Below are 14,155 nucleotides of genomic sequence, written 5' to 3' on the forward strand. Positions count from 1 at the left end.
GGTAATAAATTAAAAACTTATATGAAAAATAATGAAAGAAAACTTCTTTAATTTGGTGAAGGAAACAGACATACAATCCAGGGTTCTCAGATAATCCCAAACAAGATAGACCTGAAGAAGACCACACTAAGAAACATCATAATTAAAATATCAAAGGTTAAAGATAGAGAATCTTAAAAGCAGCAAGAGAAAGGCAGATAGTTACCTACAAAGGAGTTATCATAAGACTGTCAGCTGATTTCTCAAAAGAAACTTTGCAAGCTAGAGAGACAGGCAAGAAGTATTCAAAGTAATGAAAAGCAAGGACCTAAAACCTACATTACTCAATCCAGCAAAGCTATCATTTAGAATGGAAGGGCAGATTAAGTGCTTCCCAGACAAGGTAAAGCTAAAGGAGTTCATCATCACCAAGCCATTATATTTTCTAAAAGATTTTATTTATTTATTTTTAGAGAGAGGGGAAGGGAAAGAGAAAGAGAGGGAGAGAAACATCAATGTGCGATTGGCTCTCACACACCTCCCCAGGGACCAGGCATGTGCCCTGACTGGGAATCAAACCAATGACCCTTTGGTTCGCAGGCCTGCGCTCAATCCACTGAGCCACACCAGCCAGAGCATCACCAAGCCACTATTATATGAAATGTTAAAGGGACTTATTTAAGAACAAGATCAAAACTATAAACATTAAAATGGCAAAAAAGTCACAACTATCAACAATTGAATCTAAAAAACAAACTACGCAAACAAGCAGAACAGAAACAGAATCATAGATATGGAGATCATTTAGAGGGTTATCAGTTGGGAGGGGGATGGGAGGGATAGGGTGGGGGAAGAGGTGCAGGGATTAAGAAGTACAAATTGGTAGGTACAAAATAGGGGGATGTTAAGAACAGTATAGAACATGGAGTAGTCAAAAAACTTACAGGCATGACCCATGGACATGAACTACAGGAAGGGTTTTCTGGAGGGAATAGGGGAACCAGGTAAAGGGGAGCAAAGGGGAAATAACTGGGACAACTGTAATAGCGTAATCAAAAAATATATTAAAAATTTAAAAGGGCTTTTTGTCTTCTTATTAATGGGGTCTAAGACTTTTTAAATATAGTTTAGATACAAATTCTTTGTCAGATGTTTTACAAATGTTCTCCAGTCTATAAGTTGCCTTTTAATTTTGTTGACTGTGTTTTTCAAACAGCTGCTTTAATTTTGATTAAGTACAATTTATCAACTTCTTGTTTTATAGTTTTATAGTGATTTTCTGTGGCCTATTAGGAAATCTTTGCCTAATTGAAGATAATGAAGATTTTTTCCTAAGCTTCCTTTGTAGAAATTTCATAATTTTAAATTTTGTACCTAGGTGTAAGATTCATTTGATAAAATTTTTGTAGCTGTGTAATGTGTAAGGCAAGGTTCATTTTGTTGCAAAATGATATCTAATTGTTCAAGCACAATTGATGAAAAGATGATCTATTCTTCATTGAATTGCTTTGACCCCATTGCTCAAAATCAAGTTACCCCATTCATATATGACTATCTCTGAACTGTCTCTGACTATCTCTGTCTATTGTTCTAGGGTCTTATTGTGCTATGTGTAACTTTACACCAATACCACACTGTCCTGATTACTGTAGCTTAATAATGTCTTAAAACCAAGTAGTGTAAGTCCTTTGATTTTAATCTTTTTTCAAAACTGTATTGGCTATTGTAAACCCTCTTTATTTCCACATAAATTTTAGAATCACGTTGTCAATTTCAACAAAAATATCTCCTGGGATTTTTACTGAGACTGCATTGGTTATAGATCAATTTGGGGAGAACAGATATCTGAATAATATCGTGTGTTCCAAACCATGAACATAGTATCTCTCACCATCTGTGTGTTTTTATTTCTTTTATTTTCAATTTCAATCATTCATTGATCATATATAGAATTAAATTCATTTTTGTATAGACTTGCATACTGCAACTCTACTAAACTCAGTTATTAGTTCTAGGCACTTTAAAAAAATATTTGGGGGGGTTTCTCCATAAACAATCCTGTTGCCTGTGAGTGGAGACAGTTTTCTTTCTTTCTTTCCAATCTGTATGCTTTTTTTTTTTTTAATTGCCCTAAGACCTCCACTACAATATTGAATAAAAGTAGTGAGCTTGGACAACCTTGCTTTGTTCCCAGTCTTAGGAGGGAAGTAATCAGTCTTTCACCATTAGTTATGATGTTAGATGTAGATTTTTTTCCCAGATGCTTTTTATCAGGCTGGAAAATTTGTGTTTTATTCTTAGTTTGCTGAGGATTTTTATTGTAAATGTTGAATTCTGTCATATGCTTTTTCCACTTCTGTTAAGATAAACATGGTTTTCTTCCTTAGTCTGTATTTCTTCACTCCGGTTCTTGTTTAATCACTGTTTACATTGATCTTCAAATTTTGAACCAACCTTGCATTCTCAGGATAATTCAATTAAATAATAAATGCTGAGGATTTCTGTATCTAGGCTGATAGAGAATATTGCAATGTAGTCTTCTTGGACTGTCTTGGTTGGGTTTGATTATTAGGGTAATTCTGTTCCCTCTTCTAGTTTTTGGGAAAGTTTGTGCAGAACTGTCATTATGTCTTCCTTAAATATTGGTAGATTTCGCAATGATGGCATCTGGGGCTGGAGTTTACTTTGTTGACTCTTAACTATGAATTACATTTAAGTGATTTATGACTATTCGGGTTATCTATTTCCTCTTGAGTGAGCTTTGGTAGTTGGTGTCCCTTATTCTTAAGTCTCCTGTGCCTAATACTCTAGGCATTCTGCATATCTTTTGATTAATCTTTATTTTGTATATCTTTTCTATATTTTACTTTTAACCTATTTATATTTAAAATGGCTTTCCTTTAGACAGTATAAAATTGAGTCTTATTTTTTTACCCATTCCGACAGTGTTTTAATTAGCATGTTTTGGACATTTACATTCATTGTAATTATCAATGTTTGGATTTTTAAAATCTGCCATCTGGCTAGTTGTTTTCTCTTTGTTCTACTTGTTCTTTGTTCCTTTGTTCCTGTTATACTTCTGTTTCTGCTTGCTTTGGACTAGGTATATTTGATTCCATTTTATCTCTACTACTGGATTATTAAACTATTTTTTAAAAATATTAGTTGTTTGAAATTTATAATGTTTGGCTTTAATTAATCACAATGTTCTTTCAAATAATATACTATTTCTAGCATAGGGTAAGAACTTTACAATAGCATCCCCCTCATCCTTTGTGTTATTGTTGGCATATATTTTACTTCTATATATGTTATAAATCCACAATATATTGCTATCACTTATTTAGATAATCGATTGCTTTTTACAGTAATCAAAAATACTATTTATTTGAATTCTCTTCAGAGATCTTCCTTTTTTTTGTATAGATCGAAGTTCTATCTGGTATTCCTTCTGCCTAAAGAATTTCCTATAGTACACTGTAATATAGTCTGATATTAATGAATTCTCTCAGTTTTGGTCTGAAAAAAAATTGTTCTTTTTAAATGTTATTTTCATTGGTATAGAACTCTGGCATCTACAGTTGTTTTTTAATTTCACCATCTTAAAGATGTTCCTCCATTGCCTTACAACTTACACAGTGGGTCTGTATATGACATACAGGTCTGTATTTAAGTCATATTCTTATTTTTGTTGTATTTAATGTGAATTTTTTCACTTACTGCCTCAAGACTTCTCATTTTTGTTTTTCCATTGGTTTTAATATAAGTAGGTTTTTAAAAATCCTTCTCAAGGCTTTCTGAGCTTTGTAAATTCCCTGGTTTAATACCTTTTGTCTAGAGACTTCTTAATAGTTATTTCTTTAAATATTTTGTCTGTCCCAGTGGTCCCCTCTTATTATACTTCTATTTATCCCCTGTGTGTGTGTGTCTGTGTGTTAAACTCTTCATTCTGTTTGTGCTTCAATTTGGGTAACTCCTGTTTACCTGTCTTCAAGATCATCAATTCTTTCTTCATCTGTGTCAAGTCTATTGATGAACCCAAAGGCATTTTTCATCTCTGTTACTGTGTTTTTTTAATTTCTAGCATTTCTGTTTTACTTGTTCTTACGGTTTCTGTCTCTGTGAAGTTCCTCATTTAATGAAGCATGTTGTCAACCTTCTCCATTAGATCCTTTAACATATTAATTGTAGCCATTTTAAAATTCCTTATCTGACAGTACCAACATCTGAGTCATCTCTGTCTGGTTCTCTTGAATGCTTTGTCTCTTGATAAGGGGTTGATTTTCTTGCTTTTTATATCCTATAATTTTTAAACTAAATACTGGCTATTGTGAGCAGAAGAGTAGGAACTGAGATAAATAGCATTTATGGCTAAATATGGGCATGCCTGTTCTTTTTCTAGAACTTAATGGGCAGGCTTGAGTCGAATTGGCCAGGAGTTATCTTGTTTAGGTATTGTTGTTGTTATGGTTACCTTCAGGCATTGTTGACTTCAAATCCCTCTCGTATTACCTTGTGCTTAAGTTGCAAAGACAGACAAGTAAACCAATGGAACAGAATAGAATGCTCAGAAACACAGTGTTCAACCCATAGAAACACAGACATATAATTTACAATAAAGGTGGTATTGCCAAATAGCGGAGGAGAAAATGGGTCCTGTGGTACTGAGACAATGAGATAGCCACAAAGACAAAAACAGAAACTTAAAGCTTACCTCGCCTAATAACCAATGAATAATTCCAGCTGGATTGTAAACTAAATGTAAAAGGCAAAACAATTTTATAACTTCTAGAAGTTAATATGGAACAATCTCTTCATGCTTTGGACACTGCACAAAAATCAATAATCATAAAAGTAAAAAATGATAAATTTGAGTACATTAAAATTAAGATCCTTTGTTTATCAAAAGACACTATTAAGACAGTGAAAAACAAGTCATAGAGTGGAAGAGCTATCCACTCTATGGATATCTTTAACACAAAGAACTGACAGGACTTGTATTAAGAATATAAAAATACACATATTCTCTAACAACGCGATAGAAAAATGGGTAAGAGATTTTACTTGGACTACACAAAAAAAGGCTATCTAATTAGCCAATAAATATAAGTAAAAGTGCTCAAATTCACTTGTAATCAGGAGATGCAAGTTAAAACCACAATGAGATATCACTAAGCAACTCCCAGTAAGTTCATTCCCAGAAATAACTCAACAGAAATTCAAGCACATGAACACAAAGAAAACACGTACAAGAATGTTCAGAGCAGCATTATCTGTAATAGCAAAACACTAAAATCAATCCAAATATCCATCTACAGTGGAATGGACAAGTTGTATATGCAAACAATGGAACATTCTGCAGGAAAGAGTAGAACAAATCACAGCTAATGCAAAACTAGACATGAATCTCAGAAACAGAGAAAAACAATCTATATGGAACCAAATAGAAGCAGTTAATATAGAGCAAAATACTGTATAATTCCATTTAATATACATCTGAAAAGTACTGGCAAAACTGTAATGTTTGAGGGCATAGGCCTAGGTGTTCACACCTTAGTATGTGGTAAATTTTGTAAGGGGAGGAGAAGGAGAGACTGTGAAGGAAAACACAGGGCCTTCTCAGATGCTGGCAGTGTTTTACTTCTTCACCTGGTTGGTAGTTACATGGGTGTTCACTTTGTAGATAATTAATTGACCTGTATATTTGTCTTCTGTGCTTTATTATATATGTATATACTTCATAATAACCTCACCCCACATCCCTCTAAATTATCTTCTGGTCATTGATAAACTGATTTCTTACTAGAGGTACTTCAAATACACTGAACTCTAACATGATCTCTGGTTTGAAGTTTATAAGATTCTAGAAAGACATTTTGTGTTTTCATGGCATGTGGTTCAGGATATCTTCCCCTGTTTAGAACTGAGAGACAAAGATCTCAGACAAAGATGAAAAAAATAGCTTTATTATTCATAAGTAGCGGGAATAGAAGATATGTGACCACATGGGTTACCAATACCCTACCCCTAAGTTAGATGAACAACTTGCCCACCCAAGTCTGAGGCAGAAGTGGACTTCAGGTTTCCCTGTAGGTTTCCTCAGAAAGCTTGGGATTTGGCTGAAATTGAGGAAATGCAGAGAGGAAGAAATTGACCCAGAAGATGAGTCACTCCTTCTTTCCTGGAATGGAGTGAGTTGGGGAGCTTGCCTTTCCCTCCTGGATGGTGAAGTGGAAATTCTCTATACTCCATGGAAATATGAATAATGAGCAATAAATATTATCCCTAACAACAGGCAGATTAGCTTTGCTTAACAGTCTGTCTTTGAAGCCAGCTCTCTGAATCTTAGCAAAGGCTGCCATGAGCAAAATTTTAGGATAAACTTCATTCTTGCTCTTACCGCAACTTGTCCTTCCTCCACTTCTGAACTCTTACAAGCGCCAACCCCCATTTTTGCAGTGGCTTTCCTGGAAGCATCTGCAGAGACGAGTGATGAGGGAGGAGAGGGGAACAGGTGATTATGTATGTTGGTCTTCTCTAGGTCAGGTATTGAGTAAAGACTATCTTTCCCATTCCTCAAAAGATGTATTAAACTATGGTTCACAACTTTAAGGGCCTCTGAAGCTTATTTAAATCATTCTTTTTCCAGGTAAATTTAAGCTTGGTTCAAATATTTGCTTTTTTTAATAAGTGCTCTATATTGGCCTCCTTCCCCCCCAAAAATAAAAACACAAACAACCATCTACAACTTAAAGTGATTACTTCCTTCTTGGAGTGATGAATAATGGTTACTGTGTGTCCACAAATACTTCTATTCATGATTTTAATTAGCGTGGGTAATGTGTTCCAGGACATTCAGTTCAGACACAGAAGCACATGTGATTTATTTTTATTAAACTTCCATTTTTATTTTTAAGTAATTGTGGATTCACATGCAATGATAAAAAACTAATACAGAGAGATTCATTCCATTGTGCCCTTTACCCAATTTCCTCTAATGGTTCATCTGGCAAAACTACTGAACACTACCACGACCAAGGCACTGACACTGACACAGTCTTTCCCTCATTGTGAGGATCCCCGGTGTTGCCCTTTTATAAACACACACAACCCCCAACCACCCAAAACCTTCCATAACCCCTGGAAACCACTAATTTGTTCTCCATTTCTATAATTTTGTCATTTCAAGAATGTTACATAAATGGAGTCATGATACATAACTTTTTGGGATTAACTTTTTTATTCAGTGTAATTCTCTAGAATTTATTCAGGTTGTAGCATGCATCCATAGTTTGTTCTTTCTTACTGCTGAGTAGTATTCCACGGTATGGATATACCACAGTTTGTTTAACCATTCACATACTGAAAAACTCTGCATTGTTTTGGCTATTACAAATAAAGCTGCTATAAATAATCATGTGAACATAAGTGTGGGAAAACATGTTTAGAATGACATGTAACTCTTTGCCTAATTTTCTGGCTGCTTAACTACAGAGCACAGGATGTCAGGCATTTGCCAAAGGTCATAGAGCATTTATGTGTATGAGGGTTAACTAATGACTCACCAACACTTGCAGCCTCATAACTATCTTGCTTCCTAACCCAGGGATGCCCCCCAACTCTCCGAGCCTCAACTAGATAAGATATGTTTTTCAAAGTATATTCTTTGAAAAATGAACTACTTCTAAAAGGTGGGGGTAGGGACAGGGAGTTTCATGGTCAAGTGAGTTTGAGATAATGCTGAATACTATATCCCCCTTTTGACATAAACAAGTGCCCCATGTTGTGCAAAAGGAGGGATCCAGTATCCGACTGCCCAGGTTTAAAGCCCAGCTCCATCTTGCTAAAATAGGAGCCCTTGCTCAGTAAGACACTTAACTTGCCTGTAACTGTTTCCTCATCTGTAAAATGGAGCACCCCACTCATACAATTGGAAGATTAATTATAAGGAACATAAGAAAACACCTGATAAATGTTAGCTCTTATTACTATTATTGCCATCCTAAGATTTATCAAAATCATTAGGACCTTGTTAAAAACACACGTGTCCAGGCCCTATCCCCGGAGATTCAGATTCATTAAGTCTAGGGTGGAGTTTGGTCCAGATGAGGAACACAGGTTTCATCTATGTTAAGAATGTGTTCAAAATTGAATAACAATAAAAATGTAAAAAAAAAAAAAGAAAAGAAAAGAATGTGTTCAAGATAGTATTAGAGGCAGGATTCAAACTGCCTGATGGAGGGGCATCACACTTATATTCTTACACAAATTCAGTAAATCCTTTAAATGACCAGCTCTGTGGTTCTGCAGAAAGAGTATATTTCTCTCCTGAATTGAAAGTTGAGCTTGTAATATAAACTCATGATTCTTCAATAAAATAAAATGCAGTTCTGTGCAGTTGGTACACATCAGCTTTCAAAAAACTCCTAAATGTAGCAGTTAGCATTGATATGTAAAAACTTCATTTGTGAGTCATTGCTTAGCAAATCAAACCTGAAAATGAGACATTATTTCCTTAGAAATACAACAAAACAACTATGATTGCTAGTACTTCTGTGGGTTTTACCACCACACTGCTGATTTCCAAAGGTCTTCCTATTGTCGTGCAGCAGGTAAGTTTCCAGGACCGTGGGGAATCACTGCGGAGGCGGTGGCAGTCTTCTCACCACTTCTGCAGCCACTCTCAGGTAAGCTCTGGCCTGGAAAAGAACAGCAAGTCTGTCCCATACTTCTCCCTAGTGCACATCCAATGACTCATGAACTGTTTGCCGCAGTTGTCCACTGAATTTAATAGTAAAAAGGCCGACTGAGTTGAAAAAATTCAGAAGTGAGAAGATACCTCTGTGTACATTGCAGGTAGGGCAAGAAGAAAGAATTTTAGATTATTTGGAGTTTCTGAAGAAAATATTTAGTAGTAGCAATTACTGTTTTTCAAAGTCTAATTCCCAGGTCAGCAAACTAGCAACCTAGTCTAACTGCAGAAAAATTACACCTTCCTCTTCTGACAAAATAGTATCCTGAGTTAGATACTGCCAGCACTTCTTTGGCATAGAACTGTTAGTCATTTTAAAGAAGACTATTATTTACCACCCTGCAGTTTGTCTCTGGAAAACATTTTCTTTACTCTCTCTGAGAATGGCACCTAATGCCAGCACCAAGCACCTGGCACCTGGCGCCTCCTTCACCTGGCGAGTTTTGGGGACCGTGGGGTCAATGGTTACACTCTTCAGCTCTGGCACTCCCAGTGCGGTGCAACAGTGCGAGCGGGCCCCGGGCCACCGAGTGGGCCACAAACTAACCCAACGCCCACAGCCCAGTTAGGACAAGGGTCATTATATTTGTATTTTAAGAGTTTTAAACAATTGCAATGTAAATACTACTTATTTCTTTTATTTTATCTATAAAAGTAACTTTAAGATACAATAGTAAGACTTTTTAAAATCATTAATTTATACATTTCTATACTTAGATTTGAGTATAAGCTCCTACTAGTAATAGCTAACACTTCAGTACTTAATGTTTGCCTAGTATTATTTCATTTTTCTTTACAGCTACCCTAAGTAATAAATTCTGTCATTACCCTCAATTTGTAGAGGAGGAAACCAAAGCCCAGAAAGGTGAAGCATCTTGTCAAAAGCTTTACAGCTAGTATGAGATGAGCTGTCCGACTTCTTGACTCTGCCTGGTGAAGATCCGTTTGAGGTCTGCTCACCCTGACTCAATGAAATGCTTTAAGTGTGTCTACACATCTTCAGTAAAAAACAAAAAAGAAAAAACTATGCTAGAGCCCTGGCTGGGTGGCTGAATTGGCTGGAGCATCATCCCATACACTAAAAGGCTGTGGGTTCAATTCCTAGTCAGGGTACATTTCAGATTGTAGGTTTGATCCCCAGTCAGGGCACATGAGGGAGGCAGCCAATCAATGTTTCTGACTCACATTGATGGTGCTCTCTCTCTCTTTCCATCTTCCTTCCTCTCTCTCTAAAAATCAGTAATAAGAAAATATATCCTCAGGTGAGGATTTAAAAACTATGCTTGAACCCTAACATGAATTATGCTTTATTTTACCAGCAAAGTGTCAAAATTTCATTTGAGTCCATTTTTAAAAAAAGAATAGCTCCCACAACATGGATAAGGACGTTTTTTTAAAAATGAGCATCTACTATACCAAGGACTTCACATGAGTCACCCCATTTGTGTAAGCCTCATGGGCTCAGCTGGGACGAAGGAACTGGCTGTTGCTGCTCATGGTCACAAAATCAGTGGGCTGGGAAACATTCAAATCTGGGTCCAGCTGACTCCAAATAGAGCTCCTTCTACTACATCACATATGAAACAGTAAATCAACATACAAGTAATTATAATTGTAATGCTTTGTCTAAAATTGGCTGTAGTCCCTGTAATAGTTAATAGAAACCATAAATTTGTTTAAAAATGGAAATAGCATGGACTTTATAAAGAAATATTCCTCTTAAATCTAAAATGCTGGTTTTCAACTGTGCATCATTATGAATGTCTTTTTAATCTCCCAGTATCTCTTCTAGGTATTTAAGCCTAATACTTTCTGAGGAAATTTAAAGTTCACTAAGGCAAGTTGAGACAAGGTCATCAATCTATCTCTTATTCATACTTATGTTAAATTAGAGACATACTTATCAGATGACACAAAATACTGAATGATTCCAGGATAAACAAATGTGCTATATGTAACCTTTGCTTTTTAACGGACTATTTCCGGGCTTACACTTTCAATATCTGACACTCAAAGTAATGTTCAGGTTGTCATTTGCTGAGAAACCATTAAAAGTGCTTAGCTTAATAGTTCAATTTCTGCAAAACTGTTGAGATTGAATTTTTTAAGCCAGGCAGTACCATTTCAAAAAAATACATTTTTTGTTCATGTGTGTATGTGTGTAAGGCACTGTTTGGGGAAATCTGTGAGATGTAATGATATAAAAGCTCGCTGGTGAAGAGTTAGGGCCTTTAGGTCAGACAGGCATGGTTTAAAATCTTAGTTCTACTATATACTTACTAGCTCTAAGACCCTGGGCAAGTTACTTACCCCTTCTAGACTCAGTTTCCACATTTGTAAAATGGTTATAACAATAGTATCTACCTCAAAGGATTTGGGGGAATATTAAGTAAAAATAAAATATGTGAAGTAGTCCCTGGCTGGTGTGGCTCAGTGGATTGAGCACCGGCCTGTGAACCAAAGAATTGCCAGTTCGATTCCCAGTCAAGGCACATGCCTGGGATGTGAGCCAGGTCCCCAGTGGGGGGCACATGAGAGGCAAACACACATTGATGTTTTTCTCCCTTTCTCCTTCACTTTCCCCCTCTCTAAAAATAAATAAATAAATAAAATCTTTTAAAAGATGACCAAAAAATTGAAAAAATATGTGAAGTACTGGCACAGAAGAAGCATATAATAACTATTTGTGGCCATTATTACTATTCTGTCCTGAAGTAATTTACTATCTCATGGAAGGACTCACATTAACATGTTCTTTTGGGTACTCTTCCCTATCGAGGAATAAGTACATTAAATCCCTCCCTTTAGTTTGATCTGTAACTAGCAAATGCACACACACACACACATCACATATAAAAATATGATTTATTGATTAGATTTCTCAGACTATTAATACTCTCTTTCTCATCAACTCAACTCTACACAGACTAACCCTTCTCATCTACTCAAAGTCTTTTATTGGGCCGTCATGAGGCAGAGGTAATAACAGCTGGATCTTATTTGTCTGCTCTGTCATCAACAAGGAAATGGATGGCAACCAAAATACAAGGAGTTTTATACAGAGCTTTGATCCTTTGTCTTTTATTTTAAAGACTGAAAGTTCTAATTTATCATACACAGTTGTTTCATATTAAGACTATGAAGTAATAATTTAGAAATTATAAGATGGTACAGTTTCCACTTATATTTGAAAGTCTTTAACCAAGGACTATCTTACAGCACACCTTGCTAAATCAAATCTAGCTTTAACTACAAAAGCTTAGGCTGTTCACATTCCCATAAATGTCACCCAACAATAGTAAAATAATACATCTAGCTCTGGTTGGTGTGGCTCTGTGGACTGAGCACTGGCCTGTGAACTGAAAGGTCGCCAGTTTGATTCCCAGTCAGGGCACATGCCTGGGTTGTGGGCCAGGTCTCCAGTTGGGGGCGTGTGAGAGGCAATTGCTGTTTCTCACATATTGCTGTTTCTCTCCCTCTCTTTCTCCCTCCCTTCCCCTCTCTCTAAAAATAAATAAATAAAATCTTAAAAAATATAATAACAGGTCTAATGTTAATGCAGAGCAGATTTAAAAAATATGTAACTACAAAAAAACTCCACAAACACTGCTGTTTAAGACTTTAAAATCATATTATCTTTTGATAGTTGCTATATATTCTTTCTTATATTACATTCCTTTTACTTGCTCAAAATGTTCCTTGCTTTTGGAAAATCTCAAAGGAAAAAGAGCATGGAAAAATATTTAAAAATTTAAACTCAATTGAAATACACTAGTAAGTAATTAATCTTATTCATCACAATCACCGTAGAATGGCTTTAAATAGTCTATTCTCAGGAGGCATTTAAAAGTGTATAATTTTAAAAAACTTTCAATTTTCATACAAGTTTTCATTCATTGCATAAGGTACACTTGTTGTAGGTGGGACTGCCAGAGTTTAATTATGAAAGAAGTAAAGGGTTACAGTTTTTGCTTATATGAAAGATTCCTAAGTAAAGACAGAAAAGGAAATTTAACATCTATTACCTGAAAGAGAAAAGAAAAACAATGATAAGTGCTACACTATATTTACTCAGAGATCGTATTCCCAGCAACTCAATCACCTGTGCCATAACTGTCAACCATTCAGAAAGGGAAAGGAGCTCTGGGACTCTGAAAGGGACAACTCAAAATAAATCTACTTTACTTAGCCTAGACTCCTGACTTTCAATTTACTTTTACTTTATTCACAACTCTAACCAGTCTTGGCTCTCTTATTTTCCAGTTCACACAAGATTAGAGGAAGCAAACTAGAATGAAAGAGGTAGTAGCTATGGATGGGCAAAATAGTGGTACTTTATAAAGAACCCCAAAGGACCCCAAATAGCCAAAGCAATCTTGAGAAAGAAGAACAAAGTTTTATGCTTTATGGAGGTATTATGCTTCCTGATTTCAAACTATAGTATAAAGCTAGTAATCAAAACAGTATGGTACTGGCACAAAAACACATAGATCAATGAAACAGAATACAGAGACCTATAATAAAGCCACATTTGTATGGTCAATTAACCTATGACAGAGGAGGTGAGAATATCATGGATGGACCTGGAGAACATTATGCTAAGTGAAATAAGCCAGCCAGAGAAAGACAAGTACCACATGATTTCATTCATATGTGGAATCTAATGGCCAAGCTAACAAACAAAATAGAGGCAGACTCATAGATAAAGAGCTGGATGACAGCTAAGGGGGGGCTAGTTTAGGGGGTACAGGGATCAAGCAAAAAGGTAAAAGGACTCATGGACATAGACAACAGCATGGTGATTGCAGGACAGAGGGGATATAAGGGCGCTAGTGGCAATGGAAAAAATACAATAAAAAAAGCATATACAATGGGGAAAAGACCGTCACTTCAGTGAATGGTGATGGGAAAGCTGGACAGATGCATGCAAAATAAAAAAACAATACTAGACTGCTCTCTTACATTACATACAAAATAAGCTCAAATGGATTAAATACTTAAATGTAAGACCTGGGGGGAGAACCAAGATGGAGGCATAGGTAGACACACTGCACCTCCTCGCACAACCAGGACTGATAGAAAATCGAACGGCAAGGAAGTCCGACACCAAGGAGAAAAAAAAAGAAACATTCATCCAGACCGGTAGGAGGGGCAGAGACAGGCAGCCGGGGCGGAGACGACTTGCGTTGCCGTGGCAGACCGAGACTGGCGGAGTGTGGGACAACCGGGGCAGGCAGTCTGACCACTAGCTGGCCCTGCGGCCCCACATTCGCGCACAGATAAACCAAGAGGGCCGGACTCAGAGTGGCGCAGAAAGGGGCAGGCAGAGCGGCGGGTAGCAGACCCCAGGGCCCCACATTCGCGCACAGATAAACCGGGACGAACAGCGGGGAGCGAAAGCAGACCACACAACCCAGGGCTCTA

At 36.6% G+C, this 14,155-nt stretch overlaps 1 protein-coding gene across 1 annotated transcript in view; it reads right to left on the bottom strand.

Moving 5' to 3' along the window:
• Positions 1-6,856: 6,856 nt before the first annotated feature.
• Positions 6,857-14,155, bottom strand: part of NUBPL (NUBP iron-sulfur cluster assembly factor, mitochondrial) — a 237,786-nt gene continuing 230,487 nt past the window's right edge. The window contains exon 11 of the mRNA XM_024551342.3: positions 6,857-8,678. Coding sequence (XP_024407110.2) covers positions 8,616-8,678 — 63 coding nt within the window. The 3' untranslated portion in view covers positions 6,857-8,615. The remainder of the gene's footprint in view (positions 8,679-14,155) is intronic.

Source organism: Desmodus rotundus, chromosome 7 (assembly GCF_022682495.2).
Source record: "Desmodus rotundus isolate HL8 chromosome 7, HLdesRot8A.1, whole genome shotgun sequence".
NCBI lineage: Eukaryota > Metazoa > Chordata > Mammalia > Chiroptera > Phyllostomidae > Desmodus > Desmodus rotundus.